Source organism: Lepidochelys olivacea (genome assembly GCF_965140295.1).
Source record: "Lepidochelys olivacea isolate rLepOli2 genome assembly, chromosome: 3".
In the NCBI taxonomy this organism is placed as follows: Eukaryota; Metazoa; Chordata; order Testudines; family Cheloniidae; genus Lepidochelys; species Lepidochelys olivacea.
The window spans coordinates 2,461,377-2,481,154 of record NC_140413.1 but is presented as its reverse complement, the minus strand read 5'-3'; the positions used below and the strand labels follow the sequence as shown (position 1 = coordinate 2,481,154).

Sequence of the window (19,778 nt, the reverse complement as noted above, 5' to 3'; positions counted from 1 at the left end):
CTTAGAGACTAACAAATTATTTGAGCATAAGCTTTCGTGAGCTACTTCAAGTGAGCTGTAGCTCATGAAACCTTATGCTCAAATAAATTTGTTAGTCTCTAAGGTCTACAAGTACTCCTTTTCTTTTTGTGAATACAGACTAACACAGCTGCTACTCTGAAACCTATAGGATAAGTAACTGTTTTCCCTCAGTCACTGGTACTTGTTACAGGTGATATGGGCTCTCATAGCTTAATTGTGAGCCTCTGTTTTTGGAGTCGTTCAAGACCAAGTGTCTCAGACTAACCTCTGTTGTAGGTTAGTGTGCCCAGAGTTGAATGGAAAGCTGCTAGCACAGGTTGGCACTTGGTCTGGATGAAGAGTAGACTTTTGAACTTTCTTAGTACGTTAAGATTTAATAGGTTTTTTCCACTGTATGGAGTGGAATACAATGTTTTGGGTTCATTTCAATTTTAAAATATCAGAATATCAGTACATGCGATATAACAATAGTTACATTTACAATTGCAAAATATCTTGTAGCAGCATAAAAAAATTAAAATACCAGCTGATATGAAACAGATGCTTTTTTTATTTGGAAAGTAAGATTATGAGGCCTCAACTGGAGTATTGTGTCCTGTTCTGGGCACCACATTTCAGGAAAGATGTGGACAAATTGGAGGATATTCAGAGAAGAGCAACAAAAATGATTAAAGATCTAGAAAGCATGACCTATGAGGGAAGATTGAAAAAAATGGGTTTGTTTTATCTGGAGAAGAAAAGACTGAGAGAGGACATGATAACAGTTTTCAAGTATGTAAAAGGTTACAAGGAGAAGGGAGAAATTTTTTTTCTTCTTAACCTCTGAAGCTAGGACAAGAAGCAATCCACTTAAATTGCAGCAAGGGCAGTTTAGGTTGGACATTAGGAAAATCTTCCTAACTCTGAGTGGTTAAGCACTGGAATAAATTGCCCATTGGAGTTTTTTAAGAGCAGGTTAGACAAACAATTGTAAGGAATGGTCTAGCTAATATGTTGTCCTACCATGAGTGCAGGAGACTGGACTAGATAACCTCTCGAGGTCCCTTCCAGTCCTATGATTCTATGTGGTACATTTTAGTTTGGTCATTAATGAATGGAAGTTGTGGCCTTGCTAGTGTATCTTTGTTATTTATCGGTGTAGGTAATTAATCTTTAGTTATTTTTAATAAGAGAGTTATATAAAGGAATGTGTGATGGGTTTCAGATTTTGATTTTTTTTGTGGAATACTGGGAATATTATAATAATGGCTGTCAAATTGTAAGTACATTATGTGCCAGGGTCGGGTCAGATGGCTACAGGAGAGTGATCTTATTGGGATCCAGGAAGTGGGTTGGCAAAGCCCGCCCACTGCTAAAGGATCTCCCCCCAACCTAAGGGGGGGGGTCCACAAGACCTGGAAAACCAAATAATTATGGGGGACAACTAATGAACAACAGGGTACAGGAGGGTGATAGAAGGCAGAGATATTAACCCTAGGTTAAGTAGGTCCCTTTCCCCTGGGTAAGGTAACAGGGAAGTTTTTTTTTTTTTTTTTTTTTTTTTTTTTTTGAAACAGAAAGGAAATTTATTTGTAACAGTTACAAAGAATACAAAAGGATAAAAAAAAACTTAGCAACAAAACAACGCAATCAAAAGGTATAACACAACAGCTTTCAGGAGGGAGAGGTGTTCAGGTTAGCCCAGGCCCAGAGCGGGGGGGCTTCCTCGACACTCGTGGTCTTCCACCCTCCTGAGTTACCTGGTGGCCTAGAGCGGGGGGGCTTCCTCGACACTCGTGGTCTTCCACCCTCTCGAGTTACCTAGTGCCGCGCCCAGGGTCACCGACCCTCCCTCTCCTGAGAGTGCCCGACAAGATGGGCACGGCTGCGGGGTGGGTGGTTGGGAGGGAGGGGGGTACACCCATGTATTATAGGACCCCTCCTAGAAGACAGTAATGATGGTATTCACAGCAACTAACGGCTGTGACTGGCGGCTCTCGCTCTTTCCCTCAATCAGAGGGTCAGACGGAGGGAACCGGACGGGGTCACCGAGCAGAGAACCCCGGACAGCGCCCACCGCTCCTCGAAGGTGTCAAGGGAGTCGGTGGACGCTGCCCAGAGGAACTCCGCCCGGATACGTGAATGTACTGAGAGTCGGAAAACGGCCTCACAATCGCAGGACGCCTCATGAGCCAACCTCCGCTCTCTGGTCTTATAAATGGCTGTTTTAGCCAAGGCTAGGAGGAGGCTAACCAGGAGATCCCGCGACTTGGTGGGGCCACGGATGGGGAGTGTATAGATAAAGAGGTGGGGAGAAAAATGAAGCCAAAAGCGCAAAAGAATATTTGTGAGGAGCCGAAAAAGAGGCTGCAATCTGGCACACTCTAAATAGACGTGCGCCAGGGTTTCCCTCACGTTGCAAAAAGGGCAAGTCTCCGGAAGGGAGGTAAAACGTGTCAAAAACACGCCCGTGCTCACAGCCCCGTGAAGGAGCCGCCAACTGATGTCCCCGACGGGCCTCGGGACCAAGGTGGAGTACAGGCTGGCCCACCGAGGTTGCTCACCCTCCAAAGGTGGTAAGAGATCTCGCCACTTTGTATCGGGGCGGGACACCAGGGTGCGGGCATGAAGGGTATGGAGCGTGAGTGTATATAAATATTTCCGTGATGCAACTTGAAAACCGACCGGTTGCAGTTCATGCAGCCGGCTCGCAGTGAAAGGATGAGGGGTGTGTTGGGATCGGCAGGGTAGGGGCCCGATGGAAAGGTCCGGCGGGCCTGGGGTAAGGGATGGGCGGGGCGCGCCCTCGCACAAGGCTCGGCTAACATAAGCCCGAGCGGCGGGGGTCAAAGCGGCCCCCACCTCCTGAAGCACGCGCCGGGGGGTGCGAAGGCTGGAGAGCCCCATGCGTCGAGCGAGCGTCAGGGGATCCAGCCAGTCCCCCCGGTCGTAGTCCAGGAGGTCCCCGACCCTCGTAACTCCCGCCAGGACCAACCTCTGGCGCACCGTGCGGGACTCCGCCGCCTGCACACAAAGTTGGGGGTTGTGTAGCAGGGGCTCCGTGAGGAGATCTGCCCCCACGATGGCCGCCACGGACCTGGTCGTTGAGAACAGTTTCCAGGCCCGGAGGAGGTCCTGGTAGAAATCCGGTAGCCCAGAGAGGTCTCGCGGAAAACCTCTCGGACAAAGATAAAAGAGCTGTCGGTCATATCGGAGCCCATGGAAGCGGCGTAAAAAGGCATGCGCCAATATGCTCCACGTCGAACTACCTGCACTATAAAGGAGCCTCTGCAGGGCCTGGAGGCGGAAAACGCGGACCTGAGTGTACAGACACTTCAGGCCCTGCCCTCCTTCCTTCAGGGGCAAGTGGAGAACTCCAACAGGGGCCCAGTGCAATCCTGACCAAAAGAACTCCAGAATCAATCTCCGGAGGTGGGACAGGAAACCCGGGGCCGGGGCTAGGGTGTTGAGCCGGTACCAGAGCGTGGACAGGACTAGTTGGTTAAGCACCAGTGCTCTCCCCCGAAGGGAGAGACATCGGAGTAGCCTCGTCCATTTCCTGATCCGCTCAATCACACCGCCTTCCAAATTTTGCCAGTTCTCCGGCGGAGAAGGGTGCGTGGCAGAAAGGTAAACGCCGAGATAGAGCAGAGGGCCGGCACTCCACCGGATGGTCTGAAGCGCGGGTGGGAGGGGGCTTACCTGCCGCCAGCCCCCCACCGCCAAGCCAGAGCTCTTGACCCAGTTGACTCGGGCGGAGGAGGCTGCCGAAAAGATGGCTTGGCATGCCTCCACTCGCGCCAAGTCGCCCGGGTCCTGGACCACGAGGAGGACGTCATCGGCGTACGCCGACAGGACCAGTCGCAGCTCCGGCTCCCGCAGCACCAACCCCGTCAACCTCCTGCGGAGGAGACAGAGGAAAGGCTCGATCGCCAGAGCGTACAGCTGGCCTGAGAGGGGACACCCCTGCCGCACCCCTCGCCCGAAGCTGACCGGTTCGGTCAGGGTCCAGTTGAGCCTAACCAGACACTCCGCGGAGGCGTACAGCACCCGGAGAAAACTCACAAACTGAGGTCCGAATCCAAACGCTCGCAGGGTGCTCAGGAGGTACCCATGATCCACCCTATCGAACGCCTTCTCTTGATCGAGAGACAGGAGGGCGAACGACAGACCGTCTCTCCGCCCGAGTTCCAAAAGGTCTCGGACTAAAAAGAGGTTGTCAAAAATGCTGCGACCCGGGACAGTATAGGTCTGGTCTGGGTGAATCACGTCCGCCATCACGGACCCTAGCCGCAGCGAGATTGCTTTCGCTACGATTTTGTAATCCGTGCTAAGGAGTGAGAGGGGACGCCAGTTTCGTAAATCGCGGAGGTCCCCCTTCTTCGGCAGCAAGGCGAGCACCGCTCGTCTGCACGAGAGAGGGAGGGCCCCGCTCTGCAAGGACTCAGCCCAGACAGTGACTAGGTCTGGGCCAAGGATGTCCCAGAACGCGCGGTAAAACTCCACGGTCAGCCCGTCCATGCCCGGAGATTTATTGGTGGGCATGCGACGGAGGGCGTCCGAGAACTCGGCCAGGGTGAGAGGCAGCTCTAGCCGGTCTCGGTCGCCCCCGCTGACCGTGGGGAGTTCCTCCCAGAGCACCCCGCAAGCGCCAGGATCGGTCGGATCCGGGGAGAAAAGATTTGCGTAGAAGTCACGGGCCCTCCCACACATCTCCTCCGGATCCGTGAGGGGGGTGCCGTCTTCCGCTAGAAGGCAGGTGACGTGTTTTTTGGCCCCCCTCGTTTTCTCCAGGGCGTAGAAGAAGCGGGAGCCGCGATCCATCTCCTGAAGGAGGCGGATGCGGGACCGGACAAAGGCACCTCGGGCCCGGTGGTCCTCGAGGGCTCGAAGTTCCTCCCGCTTCTCCCGGCACGCTCCGCAGAGGGACGGGTCCCCGGGGCTGGCGGCCAGGCGCCTCTCTAGCTCTAAGACCTCCCGTTCCAACTGCTCTATCGCCGCATTTCTCCGTCGGCTGGTGCCCCGAGTGTAGTTGCGGCAGAAGAGCTTGGCGCGCACCTTCCCTAAATCCCACCAGCGCCGCACCGAGGGAAAGGCACGCCACTGCTCCCGCCAGGCCAGCCAAAACTCCCGGAAGGACATCACAAAGCTCTCGTCCTCCAACAGGCTGTTGTTAAAATGCCAGTAGGCCGGCCCCGGTCCCTCTGCACGGAGGGAGACCGTGACGGCAACCAAATGATGGTCGGAAAAAGGGGCCGGCCGAATGGTGGAGGAGTGGGCCTGTGAAAGATGGAGACGGGATAGATAAATACGGTCTAACCGAGAGCGGTGCGACCGACGGGCCTCCACCCGAACGAAGGTAAACGTGGAAGTATCATCTGGGTGATGGTCACGCCAGACGTCCACTAGGGAGTGATAGTCGACTATGTCTCGAAGAATGGTCGCGGCGGCCGGGCTCGGCTCGGCCCCCGAGCGGTCCCGTTCCTCGAGGGTGGTGTTAAAGTCCCCTCCCAGGATCAGGCACTCGTGTGAATCCAGGGTGTCGAGAAATTCGGACACCTGCTGGTAAAATTGCGGCCGCTGTGAGCTCACTTGCGGGGCATAGATATTAACAAAATTGACCACAAGCCCCTCCAAACGAACTCGGAGGTGCAACAAGTGGCCCGGCACGGCCTCAGTGACTCCGAGCACCTCGGGCCGCAGGGTGGGGGAGAACAGGGTCGCCACTCCAGCTTGCCAAGCCGTGCAGTGGCTAAAGTATACCCCGTCCCCCCATTCCAGCCGCCACCTATCCTCGGCGGTTGGGTCCGTGTGGGTCTCCTGCAGGAAAACCACAGAGTACCTCCCCTCCCGAAGGTAGGAGAGCACCTGGGACCTGCGGAGAGCCATCCTACAGCCCCTGGTGTTCAGGGTTACAATGATGAGAGGTGTCATGCGGAGGGCTGGGGGGGTGGGGAGTTCTCAGGGGTGGGGGTACTCATGGCCCCCGGCGGGTCGCGTAGCAACCCGTGTCCCATCCCGTGAGTAAGTAACTCTTTCCGGAAGCTGCGGGCCCGCTCGTAGGCCGCGGCACCGCCCTTCCCTTGCCCTCTACCCTCCCTCATAAGGGCTCTCGCGGCCCGAAGGAGTCGATCAAAGTCCCCCCAGTGCTGGAGAGCCAGCTGTGCCCTATCGCGGGCACCACGGCATCGTTTCAAGAACTCCCGTAATGCATGCTGCAGCTCATGGGGGGGTAGGGTTACAACTCCCAGAGCAGTCCCTGGTGGGGCTTTTGATGCAGCTTCGTGGTCCGCTAAGGCGGGTAGGCAGGGTGCGGACCGCCGACGGGGTGTCTGACAGGCTGGGGTTACTAACTCCATCTCGTGCCTTGGGGCGGACGGGGATGGCAGGGGGAAAGATGCAACTCCTGGGGAGTCGCAACTAGAAAACATAAAGACTGCTCCCTGGGGGGAATCTGCAAAAGGCGGAAAAGAAATAACCCCAGGGGCGGCGGTAGCCTTGCAGGAGGAGGGAGACTGAACCGGAATAGGGGTGGGGGCAGGGGCAGAGGTAAGGCCCTGGGCTTCAGGAGGCGCACAGCGAAAAGAAGGCGCCTCCCGAGCAGGGTCGGGGGTGAAGGGGCAAGGGAGGGGGCTCCGAGGAATGCTAGGTACTGGCTCCGGGGTGGTCGTGGCAGCCATGGCCCCAGGCGGTAAACCACTTTCCGTGGGGTGCTCACCCGGAAAGGCAGTCAGGGGGAAAGGGCATGGGGAGAGGGGGCCTGGGGTGAGATTGCCCAAATCGAGGCCGGCCGGCAGTAAATCATCCCCTCCCTGGGTGACCGGGGTCAAATCCAGGGCTTCAATCTCTGCGTACACAGAGGAGAGGCCGACTCCCACCACCCCAGGGGCCTCTCCGCTAGGGCCCGCCTCGGCGGTCACGTCGGGGTTCGTTGGGAGTTCAGGTGGTATCTGGTTAGAAGGGGCTTCCCCCGGGGCTTCGGAGGGGAGGGTCCCCCGCGGAGGGGGGATTCCACCCTCCAATGCTGGTCTATCTTCACCTCCCGACACCAGCGAATGGATCTCACTCGTGGCCGAGGCGGGAGGCTCAGGGTCGGTACCTCCCTTCCTGGTCTTCCGGGGGGCTTCCGCGTCAGATGAATGCAGCGGAGCTCGAGCCCTCCGCTTGCCTCGCTTCCCCTGGACTACAGTCCAGCCCTCCATGGCGTCGTCCGGGGGTGGAGTAGCAGGGGACGGAGCGGGGCGCGGAGGCAGAGGTTCAGGGGTTTGGGGGGGTAGCGGTAAGGCAGCATTAGGGGCGGGGGGTTCTCCTTGGGGCGAGCCCTCTCCTGCACCCGGTAAAAGCTTTGCCACACCCCCCTCCATAGGCTCTGCCGAGGTGGTTACGGCAAGAGTGGGACTCCCGTGGTCGCCCGGGCGTTGTTGGAGGGGTGCCTCTTGGGCCCGGACGGGGGCAGCGGTGGATCGGGTGGGAGGGGGGGTGGTGTCGGGTGCCGGGTGGCCAGGGGTGTCGGCAACAACAGGGCCGATATCCCGCCGGGTCTCGGGGGTCTCAGGTGCCCCTCTCCCCCGGGCCAAAGGGCAGTCCCTGCGGACATGCCCTGCCGAGCGGCAGAGGTAGCACCGGGCCTCTCCGGTGGAATAAAAGACCCTATAGCGGGCTCCCTGGTAGGGAACTAGGAAGGACCCCTCGAGCGCCTCTCCGTCACGCACCCCCGCCGGCAGTAAAATCTGCACTTGCCGGCGGAACGATAGGACGTGACGGAGGGCGGGGTCCTTGCAGCCTAACGGGAGAGGGCTAATAACAGAAACAAGCTTCCCCAGGGCAGAAAGAGCAGGTAACAGGGCAACATTAGGTAAAAAGGGAGGAACGGAGGTGAGGACGAAGCGAACGCCCAGATCTTCTAGCGGTTCCAGGGGGAGAAACACCCCCCCCACCACTAGGCCCTTCTCCACCGCCTCCTGGGCGGCAGTCTCCGAGGCCAGAAAGAGAACGACCTTCCCATACATCTTGGAGGCCGCCACAATGGCCATGGGTCCTACCACTTTCGCCAACGCCTGCACGTATGCCTCCACGTGGGGCGAGGCGGGTACTAGGAGGCAACGAACACCGTGCTTCCTGGTCAGGGCGGGAAGAGGGCCCCGACTACTGGTAATGGCAGCGGAGGCAGTGGGAGGGCGAGATGAGGAGGCGGCAGGTGAGGGGGGGCCTGTCGCCACCCGGGCATACGTCCTGGGGGCCGGGGGAGGGATGGTCGCAGAGCTGGTGGAGGGAACAGCTGGGAGGGGTGCCGCGATCGATGACGAGGCCACTGTGGTGGGGGCGGCCTCTGCCACGGAGGGTCCAGCGGCATTAGCGGGGCCCTTCCCTTTTGGCCCGCTTCGATTTTTCCGTCTAACTGGGGGGGCGTTCCTAGAATCTAGTGGGGCAGGAACCAGAGCAGCAGTAGTAATCGCCCCGGTGCCTCCCACTGCCGATGCCCCAGCGGGGGCGGTGGCAGGGGTTCTAACAATGGAGGCGGTGGGGAAATCTTGAGGGGTGGGAAGGAGGGTAGATGGGGAAGGGGCAACCAATTTCGGTGGAGGGGCCTTGCGTCCCTCCTTCTCTGCCATTGTAAGCAGGGAGAGACAGGGAAACACTGGGGGGAGGGGGGCAAAAATCGGGGTCCGGTAGTAGGGGTAGGCTATGGGGTAAACAATCCGGGGGGGGGGGGAGGACAACCCACCACAAGTGTCCAAAGAGTCTCGCTTGGTTGGTTGTTATGCCTGGTCCAAAAGGCAAAGTCCAAAGCAAACAGCTGGATCCGAAGGCAGATGGCAGATTGCCAGCAGGGACGAAGCAGCGGGGGCCGTGATAGTTGTAATAGTGGTGGGGGGGGTTGGGGGCACCGATGGATCTGGGGGTAGCTCCCTGCTACACCCCTGTGCCGCCGCAGGCGCAGCTGAAATGCAGTCAACTCCCCCCCCCGAGGGTAGAAATTCAAAAGAAATCCCTCAGTCTTACGGCCTCTCTCCACGATGATTCATAGCTGCCCGGGAGTTCTCCGGCCTCTGGCGTCTGCTACAGCTGTTGGCTCTGTCCCAAGGCTCTCGGAAAAAGTCCAGGCAAAAAGCAAAACAGCTGGGTCTGGGGGGGTCCACTCCCCTCTCCGGACAGCAGGTTGGCAGTCCTCCCCCCCTCCTCCGGGGGTTTCAAGTAAGCAAGGAGCAAAGTCCAAAAGCAGGCATCGGGGGGGGGGGGGGGGGGGGGTGCTGGCGACCGGCCAGCACACTAACGCAGCTCAAAAGAACGAAAAAAAACGAAACCAAAAAAACAAAGCGTCCGGCCCAAACGCGGGGGGGGAAACTAAGCAAAAGGAAAAGTGTGAAAAATCCGGGCCGGGGGGCTTTAGGAAAGAAAGGAAAGCAAATAGCTCAGGAGCGAGTGAAGAACGATTCCGGCTCCTTAACAGGGAAGGGTCCAGAACAATCAGGAACTTTCTGGAAACAATTAAGGCAGACAGGCTGATTAGAACACCTGCAGCCAATCAAAAAAACTGCTAGAATCAATTAAGGCAGGCTAATCTGGGCACCTGGGTTTTAAAAATGAGCTCACTTCAGTTTGTGGTGCATGCGAGGAGCTGGGAGCAAGAGGTGCAAGAAGCTGAATGTGAGAAGGTGTACTACTGGAAGATTGAGAAGTACAAGCATTATCAGACATCAGGAGGGAGGTCCTATGGTGAGGATAAAGAAGGTGTTGGGAGGAGGCCATGGGGAAGTAGCCCAGGGAGTTGTAGTTGTCACGCAGCTGTTACAGGAGCCACTGTAGACAGCTGCAATCCACAGGGCCCTGGGCTGGAACCTGGAGTAGAGGGTGGGCCTGGGTTCCCCCCATCCCTCCATCCCCCCAACTCCCTACTTGATACGGGAGGAGTTGAACTGGACTGTGGGTTCCACCCGAGGGGAAGGTCTCTGGCCTGTTCCCCGATCCACTAGGTGGATCAGCAGAGACTGCAGGGATTGTTCTTCTTCCTTTCCCCATGCTGTCCAGTGATGAGGCTAACTGAGTGAACGGCAGATTTGAGCCACGAAAGTGGCCAAACTGAGAGCTGCCGTGAACCTCTGAGGTGAGCAAATCCACCAATAAGTGCAGGACCCACCAAGGCAGAGGAGGAACTCTGTCACAATATTTATAACGTTAGGACAGCTTAAAGTTTTTTTTTAATGTAACTTTTTGGTCTTATGTAGAGTATTCTTGATTGTTTTTCTGTTTTTAAAAAAAGCATAGCTACAGATCTAATTCAGTGTTAATTAACTTTTGCCTGGCTATTGAGTATTAAAATTATTTCTAAGAAGTTTAGAATTTGTATTTGTAGTATCTTTAAAAATATTAAACATATAATATATAATTTCTCCCCATCAAAGCCAACAGCTTCTTCCCTCTCCTTCCCTCCCACAGTCACAAGGGCTCTCTCATTATCTTCCACCCATAACATCACCCAAAACACAAACATCCTACATCTCTGTCCTAGGTTATCTCAATTGTAACCCTTGCATGCCACTTTTTTCGTTCTCTTTGCATCCCATCCCTGGCATCTCTCTACTATATTGAAACACCTGATCACCACCTGCATCTTCCTTTGCTTGCTGAAGCAGATATACGGCATTGGTCTCTCCCATCTCTTGCTCCTACCTTCCTGTATACCTGAAAATTCATCCTGCCCCTACACATCTCCTTATACCAGCATTACATCAGTACTCAAATAAAAGTGCAAAATTTGAACCATACCAGATAATTCCTGGGTTACTTCCTGCCCGGACCACCATTCCCAAATATTCCCTACTTTCATTCAGTTTATCCTTTAGACAGCCCTCTGGTGAAGTTTGTTCATTCCAAGCAATGTACTCTTTAGAACCTGCCAACAGAGCCTCTCACAAACCATGACTTTGGCTTTGTCTTCACTAGGGAAAAAGGTGTGTTCTTAACTCAAGTTAGCTAGCATGAGAGAATATCCTAGTGAAGACCAGGCAGTTTGTACTTTACACATGAGTTAGCAGGTCAAGATAAATCCTAGGCTCCTGTATAGTCTTCTGAAATTACAAACTCAACCTGCTGATATTAGAAACTGCCTGGTCTTCACTAGGATTGTACCTCATGCTCACTAACTTCAGTTAAAAACACATCTTTTTTCCTAGTGAAGATGCACCTTGTTGGGTTATGAGGTCTTATTCCCCTTCTCTGTCCTCCAAAATGTCTGTGAGGTAAAGATTAGATTTCCCGCATACCTACCTGCAACTCAGTGATTATGCGAATTTCAGCCTCAAGGCAATTCTCTTCACTGCATCACATCCCACTATTTCCCTACCTTATTTTTTGGTTTTACTGGCTCCTCTACTGACTGGATCTTTAAGTGGAGCATCAGTGCCAAACTGTGTTTGGGTTACTAAGTTTTGCTTGTTTAAATGTTGTGGTTTTCAATTTAATTTTTTGTCCTGATAGTATTTTACCAGCTTCCTCACAGGATTTTTGATACAGTTTAGGCCTCAACATCTGCTTTGTAAAAAGGTAATGTTGACTATGCCTCCTGTCATGAATCTACTGGTGGTTCAATACCCCAGCCTTCCTGTGGTCCCTTTCAGAGCATCAGTATTCACCAGACCTTAGGTTTAGCTTTATACAAAGGCGAGCCATGCATCCCCATGACTAAGAGACTGGACCGCCAAGCTATAGTATCACCGGTTCTCACTGTGTGCTCTACAGTGAGTGGAAATGAGTTCAGACTCCTGTTAGACTTTACCCCTCCAAGAAGCAGTGCAACGAATAAGTATTTGCAGTGATGCAAGGCAGGCTTTTCAAAACAAACCAGCATTTATTAGTACTTCTGGGGGAATTCTACACCAAAAATTTAAAAATTCTGTAAATTTTATTTGTCAAAATAACATTATATAATCATGACCATTTTAATTATTTTGGTAATTTATTTCAAAATACCTGTCAGCAAGTATGTCTAACAATACAAACACACACAAAAATTCCCCCAAGGAGTAGAGAATTAAAGAAACCCCTAGGACAACCCAGTTCCTGCTTCTCTGCCCCTTCCTTCCTCAGAGCCCAGATGCGGGGCCAGGCACTCACACCCCTTCCACACTCACCCCACCCCGAGCCCAGCAATGCCCACCCACACAGACCACCTCTCACCTCCTCCCATCTAGAGCCCAGGTGTGGGGCCTCCCCTGGCCCAGATACTCTCATCCCCTCTCCTCCAGAGCTCAGTTGTGCCCCCCTCACCTCTGGACCAGACAGTCACAGATCCTATCCTCCTAGATCCCAGGGATCCAAAGGGAGAAACAGCCTGATGCTGGGTCCCGGCTTGCACAGATTTTCCTGTGTGCTGCCGCCTCCTTCCTTCAGGGCCTGCTGGGAATTGCAGGTCCTGGAAACCCTGCAGTTCCCTCCCCCTTCCCCCAGCAGAGTCTTTTATTTGCAAGCTGGGCTCTGCAGGGTCCATCATTCCCTAGTGGCAACCAGCATCTTTGTAGCCCATTTCTGTGGGGGGGAAAAAAGGAAATTCTGTGCATCCAACACTAATTTCTGCAAAATTCTTTATTGTGCAGTGGCACAGAATCCCCCCCGGAGTATATTAGTCAGCTGACATACAGTATTTAAGAGCCGAGGTTAGAATGGTAAAGCAAAGCTTAATTCATGAGCAACTTCCCTTACTTTCCATGGTTTGATGAAGCTGGTCTTAGTCTCTGTTCCTTTCTGACCCTGTTGTGTGTCTGTCTGTCAGCAACAGCAAACTTAAAACCCAGTTTCTTCACACTAGTCCCAGCTGCTGGGGATTTTCCTCTTTGCTTTCCTGACAGAGAGTTGGAGGAAATAACTTATTCTTGGCTGGCAGTCGTTAGGAATTAATGTCCAGTTGTTAGGTCTTCTGTTGTTTCTTTTGAGCACTCCATTCATATGTGGATAGTAGAGCTGGTTGGAAATTTCCAGCTAAACTTAACTACATCAGAAAAATGCAGATGGGGTAGAACAAAATATTTCACCTAATTTATTACAGATTACCCTCAATGGTCAAAATTCATGCCTTATTTCCTGTCTGAATTTGTCTAGCTTCAACTTCCTGCCATTGGACTTTATGTACCTTTGTCTCCTAGACTGAAGAGCCTATTATCAAATATTTGTTCCCCATGTAGATACTTATAGGCTGTGATCAAGTCACCCCTTAATCTTCTCTTTGTTAAATTAAATAGACAGAGCTCCTCAAGTGTATCACTAAAAGCCATATTTTGTAATCCTTTAATAATTCTTGTGGTTCTTCTCTGAACCCTCCCCAGTTTATCAGCATCCGATTTGAAATGTGAACACCAGAACTGGGATATAATATTCCAGCAGTGGTCACACTAGTGCCAAATACAGAAGTAAAATAACTGACGCTGTCAATTAATCGCAGTTAATTCAAATGGTTAACTCAAAACAAATTAACTCAAAATTAATAGTGATTAATTGCTGTTTTAATCGCACTCTCAAACAATAATAGAATACCAATTTAAATTTATTCTAAATATTTTTGGATCTTTTTCTACATTATCAAATATATTGCTTTCAGTTACAACACAGAATACAAAGTGTACAGTGGTCACTTTATATTCTTTTTATTACAAATAGTTGCAATGCAAAAAAAAATATTTTTCAATTCATCTCATGCAAGTACTGTAGTGCAATTTCTTTATTGTGAAAGTGCAACTTATAAATGTAGATTTTTTTGGTGTGTTACATAACTGTGCTAAAAAGCAAAACAATATAAAACTTTAGCGCCTATACGTCCACTCAGTCCTACTTCTTGTTGAGCTAATCGCTAAGACAAATAAGTTTGTTTACATTTATGGGAGATAATACTGCCTGCTTCTTATTTACAATGTCACCTGAAAGTGAGAACAGGCATTCACAGGGGACTTTTGTAGCCAGAGTTGCAAGCTATTTATGTGCCAGATATGCTAAATATTCCCAAGCCCCTTCATGCTTTAGTCACCATTTCAGAGGACATGCTTCCATGCTGATGACGCTCATTAAAAATAATGTGTTAATTAAATTTGTGATTGAACTACTTGGGGGAGAATTGTATGTCTCCTGCTCTGTGTTTTTTGTCCACATTCTGCCATATATTTCATGTTATGGCAGTCTTGGATGACGATTCAGCATGTTGTTCGATTTAAGAAAACTTTCATTGCAGATTTGAAAGAGTGCAAAGAAGATACAAATGTGAGATTTCTAAAGATAAATATAGTACTCGGCGCAAGGTTTAAGAATCTGTAATGCCTTCCAAAATATGAGAGGGATGAGGTGTGAAACATGCTGTCAGAAGTGTTAAGAGCAACACTCAGATGCAGAAACTACAGAACCTGAACCACCAAAAAAGTAAATCAACTTTCTGTTGGTGGCATCTGACTCAGATGATGAAAATGAATGTGCATCAGTCTGCAATTCTTTGGATCGTTATCAGGCAGAACCTGTCATCAGCATGGAAGCATGTCCTCTAGAATGCTGGTCGAAGCATGAAGAGGCAGACAAATGTTTAGCATATCTGGCAGGTAAATACGTTGCAATGCCGGCTACAACACTGCCATATGAATACTTGTTCTCACTTTCAAATAAGAAGTGGGCAGCATTACCTCCCATAAATGTAAACAAACTTGTTTGTCTTAGCGATTGGATGAACAAGAAGTAGGACTGAGTGGACGTGAGGAGAGGCGCTAAAGATTTATATTGTTTTGTTTTTGAGCACAGTTATGTAACAAAAAATAATTTTACATTTGTAAGTTGCAGTTTCACAGTAAAGAGATTGTAGTACAGCACCTGTATGAGGTGAATTGAAAAATACTATTTCTTTTGTGTATCTTTTTTACAGCGCAAATATTTGTAATAAAAAAATATATAGTGAGCATTGTACATTTTGTATTCTGTGTGGTCATTGAAATCAATATATCTGAAAATGTGGAAAACATCCAAAATATTTGTAATAAATAGTATCTATTATTGTTAGTGCGATTAAAACTGCAATGAATCACAATTCATTTTTTTAATCCTTTGACAACCCTAAAAATAACTTTTCTACTCATACTCAAGATCCCCCTGTTTACTCATCCAAGGATCAAATTAGCCTTTTTGGCCACAGTGGTGCAGTGAGAGCTCAGATTCAGGTGATTATCTACCATGATCCACAAATCTTTTTCAGAGCCTTCCCTAAAGGCAGCTGGGAAGCTGAAAAATTCTGTTTTAAGTTCTCCTGAAACAATTTTCCTTAAAATCCCTTTCCTTGAAAATGTTCACATTTTTGATATTCCTCCCTGCTCCAGGATGAAACTTTTTTTGTTAAAATGCAAAAAATTTTGTAGAAAGGGTTTATTTCCCCCTTGTCAGCCAGCTCTGTGCAATTCTTGATTGTTTATTGTTACCAATCTTAACATGCTTATGTGCCTGGACCTAGAGAAAGAGAGGTTAACTCCTTCACACCCAGTGGGTATGAATACAAAGCGAATAGGTTAATTGAGTCATAGATATTGTTAATAAAAATATCAGTACTGTTCCTACATTCTCCATGTCAGATGTTGCGCTGCGTGCATGCGTTCTTTCTGCATGCTGCAGCGACTCTGGCCAGATAGCCTATACAGCAGGCTCCAATCGAACTGCCCAATAAGACCACAAGACCCGTTCTAATAGTGAAGGAAATCGGTCAGGTTTATTGCTGACAAAGAATGGCCTTGGTTTCCCAGATCAATTTCAGCTTAATAAGTCGCAGGACTTTCCACTACCCCGTAAGGACGAAGGGTTAAAATGAGGTATCCCATCATTTATAGACTGAGACAAACAATCAGGGATAAACAACTTAAGTATCACCTTACATGTTTCATGACATGTTTGTTACCTCCCCTTGTACTTTCCTCCTGATTAGACAAAGCATCTCTATTAGAATCATAGAAAATTAGGGTTGGAAGAGACCTCAGAAGATCATCTAGTCCAATCCCCTGCTCAAAGCAGAACCAACTCCAACTAAATCATCCCAGCCAGGACTTTGTCAAGCTGGGCCTTATAAACCGCTAAGGATGGAGATTCCACCACTTCCCTAGGTAACCCATTCCAGGGCTTCCCCACTCTCCTAGTGAAATAGTTTTTCCTAATATCCAATCTAGACCTCCCCCATTGCAACTTGAGACCATTGCTCCTTGTTCTGTCATCTGTGACTGCTGAGAACAGCCAAGATCCATCCTCTTTGGAACCCCCCTTCAGGTAGTTGAAGGCTGCTATCAGATCCCTCCCTCACTCTTCTCTTTTGCACACTAAATAAGCCCAGTTCCCTCAGCCTCTCCTCATGTGCCCCAGCCTCCTAATAATTTTCATTGCCCTCCGCTGGACTCTCTTCCAGTTTGTCCACATCCTTTTTATAGTGGGAGCCCAAAACTGGACACAATACTCCAGATGTAGCCTCACCAGTGCCAAATAGAGGGGAATAATCACTTCCCCGGATCTGCTGGTAATGCTCCTACTAATGCAGCCCAATATGCCATTAGCCTTCTTGGCAACAAGGGCACACTGTTGACTCATATCCAACTTCTCATCCACTGTAATCCCAGGTCCTTTTCTGCAGAACTGCTGCTTAGCCAGTCGGTCCCCAGCCTGTAGCAGTGCCTGGGATTCTTCCATTATAAGTGCAGGACTCTGCACTTTTCCTTGTTGAACCTCATCTGATTTCTTTTGGGCCAGTCCTCCGATTTGTCTAGGTCACTCTGGACCCTATCCCTACCCTCCAACATATCTACCTCCCCCCCAGCTTAGTGTCTTCCGCGAACTTGCTGAGGGTGCAATCCATCCCATCATCGAGATCATTAATGAAGATGTTGAACAAAGTTGGCCCCAGGGCAGACCCCTGGGTCACTCTACTTGATACCAGTTGCCAACTAGACATTGAGCCGTTGATCACTACCCATTGAGCATGACAATCTAGCTAGCTTTCTATCCACCTTATAGTCCATTTATCCAAGCCATACTTCTTTAACTTGCTGGCAAGAATACTGTGGGAGACCATATCAAAAGCTTTGCTAAAGTCAAGGTATATCACGTCCACCGCTTTTCCCATATCCACAGAACCAATTATCTCATCATAGAAGGCAATCAGGTTGGTCAGGCATGACTTGCCCTTGGTGAATCCATGTTGACTGTTCCTGATCACCTTCCTTTCCTCCAAGTCATAGAATCATATCAGGGTTGGAAGGGTCATCTAGTCCAACCTCCTGCTCAAAGCAGAACCAATCCCCAACTAAATCATCCCAGCCAGGGCTTTGTCAAGCCTGATCTTAAAAAAGAGCTTCAAAATGGATTCCTTGAGGACCTGCTCCATGATTTTTCCAGGGACTGAGGTGAGGCTGTAGTTCCCCGGATTCTCCTTCGTCCCTTTTTAAAAACTGGGCACTATATTTGCCTTTTTCCAATCATCCGGGACCTCCCCCCATCGCCACAACTTTTCAAAGATAATGGCCAGTGGCTCTGCCAATTCATCACTTTTGTCAAACCATCTTATCGTGTGCGAGGTTGGAGTGTGCTTGTGCTGGGCTGCTGGAATGTGTTTACGTCATCCAGGGTGTTTAGCCATGCCAGCAACACTGGTGCTGAGTTCATGTTCTGCATGCTGACTTGCAGGCAAGCGTCTCCTCTTGACAGGGCCTGACCATTCCTTATAGCATAATTTTTGCTGACTTTGATTCAGGCCTTTCACCAGGACCATGCTTCAGGCTCTCTCTTTCTACTACACTCCACACATCCCAAATTCACCTGTCTTGCCTTCAACATATTAGGCTTTGAGATTTTTGGTACATTGGAAAAATATATTGTATAGGAATGTGGGGAGAGAACCTGGAGGATATATAATAAATGAAGTGCATTCATGTTCAGTTTTATATTGTATCTTTGAAAGAAGTAATATAAAATGGGTGTTCCTGGTAAACAAGTAGAAATAGATTGCATAACTAAAAAAAAAAAAACTTTTGTGGTGGAAAGCATAATACATTTTTCAGTAAACTTATATTTACTCTAAGGTTTTACTTTATTTTGTTCTTCTTATAGATATTTTCTCCCAAATGTCAGATTCCAATGGATTGATGATATTTACAAAGTTTGATCAGTTTTTGAGAGAAGTTTTAAAACTTCCAACAGCTGTATTTGAAGGGCCTTCTTTTGGATACACAGAACATTCCGTACGGACATGTTTCCCACAACAAGTAAGAGTTAACAAAATGTGATTGTATATTGCATGTTGAAATAGTGCAGCCTTCTAAAATCCAGCGGCTTCGTCTGTTACGGTTTGTGTGCACATTCTGTTTCAGATTGTGTGCCGTGTACACCAAACCCTTCTAAGAGGGTCTGAGTAAATGATAGCAGAGTGCTAACTCCACTGTAGTTAAGGCTGAAATCAGATTTCTGTTTAAAGCTTAGCAGTAAATGCTCTAAAATCATCATGGTTACTTGGGTTGCTTTTAAATTTGATGCATCTCTCGGGGGAGTGGGGTTCGGTTACTGATCCAAAATTGGGGCCATTTGAACAATGGGTTCACCTTCGACTGTTGGCCCTATCGGTGCTCATGTTCCTTTGATCAGAGACTTTCAGTAGCCCTGCCCACTCAGTTTGTGCATGCACCCTATCTGTCCTTGTGCCCCTCATAGCAAGGGTACATAGGGCAGTGTTGGGTGAAGAGCCCTCAGTTCCTTTCTCAGTAGAAGGGCTGGACTCCAGTACAGCGTTTCAAACAGCAGAGGCACAGGGTATGTAGTGTAGCAGGCATCAGTCCGGTGCGAGCCTAGATGGGAGAGGGGCCGGAGTGCAAGCTGACGCAGACTTTTATTTCCGAGGAGTCAGCGTGCAGGTGCCAGAGCAACGGTCCGGACTGCTCCAGCCGTGCTATCCCCCGGCCAAAAGACAGCAACTGGCATCTCCATAGGGAGGTGTACCCCCACAGTTTGAGAACCTCTGTGTCAGACCTATTGTTTTAGGCTGTATTTATCTCCATGGGGTGTTCTCATTCACTTGAGACAATCACACTGAGATGAATGGGCTGCTTCACACCTCTCAGAGCCTGTTATGCTTTCAGGATTGATGGGGATCTGGATATGGTAAGGCGGTTACTGATGATTAATTTCATGCTGTATTACAGAGGAAGACCAACTCTTCCACAATTAAGATTGAGAAAACATTTCTATTTAAAGGATGATTTTTCTAAATTCCAATACCTGTATGGGTCTGAGATTGTCTTGAAATTTGTGTGCTTTATGAGAGTGGGAGTTAGGATTAGTGAGCCAAATTTGGGGTTATTTGAGCAAGAGGTTTCTGAGATACAGACCCCGGGGGGGGGGGGGGAGCTTATGAAATTCAGCGTCTACCAGTGTTTTTATTTTTTGTTTCACACCAGGCTTCTAAAATGCTAATGACTTAATGGGATGGGAAGGGCAGGGTGAGCTGGAGGCGGTGGCGGGAGGGCTGTATGTTGTAGGGAATAGTTGGGAGACGGGGTGAGGAGAGAGAAACACCAGTCTTCTTTTGGATGCTTTAAGTTACTGTAACTACCCGTGTAATAAAACTGTCAAGTTTTTGGAACATAGACTATGTCTGAGATTTCTCTCATCAACTCTGTTAGCAACTAAACACTGCAGATATTTCAAAGCACAACCATTATCCTCTTCCCACTGCAAAAAAGAGTACAGGGGGCAGGAGGGCACTTTGGAATCACAGAGCAATGGAGTGGCTTAGA

The 19,778-nt window shown here is 49.7% G+C and overlaps 1 protein-coding gene across 3 annotated transcripts in view; it reads left to right on the top strand.

Moving 5' to 3' along the window:
• Nucleotides 1-19,778, top strand: part of DTNB (dystrobrevin beta) — a 397,289-nt gene that overhangs the window by 79,886 nt on the left and 297,625 nt on the right. For all 3 annotated transcript variants that reach the window (XM_084624543.1, XM_084624545.1, XM_084624544.1), the window contains exon 6: nt 18,100-18,254. In XM_084624543.1, coding sequence (XP_084480669.1) covers nt 18,100-18,254 — 155 coding nt within the window. The remainder of the gene's footprint in view (nt 1-18,099; nt 18,255-19,778) is intronic.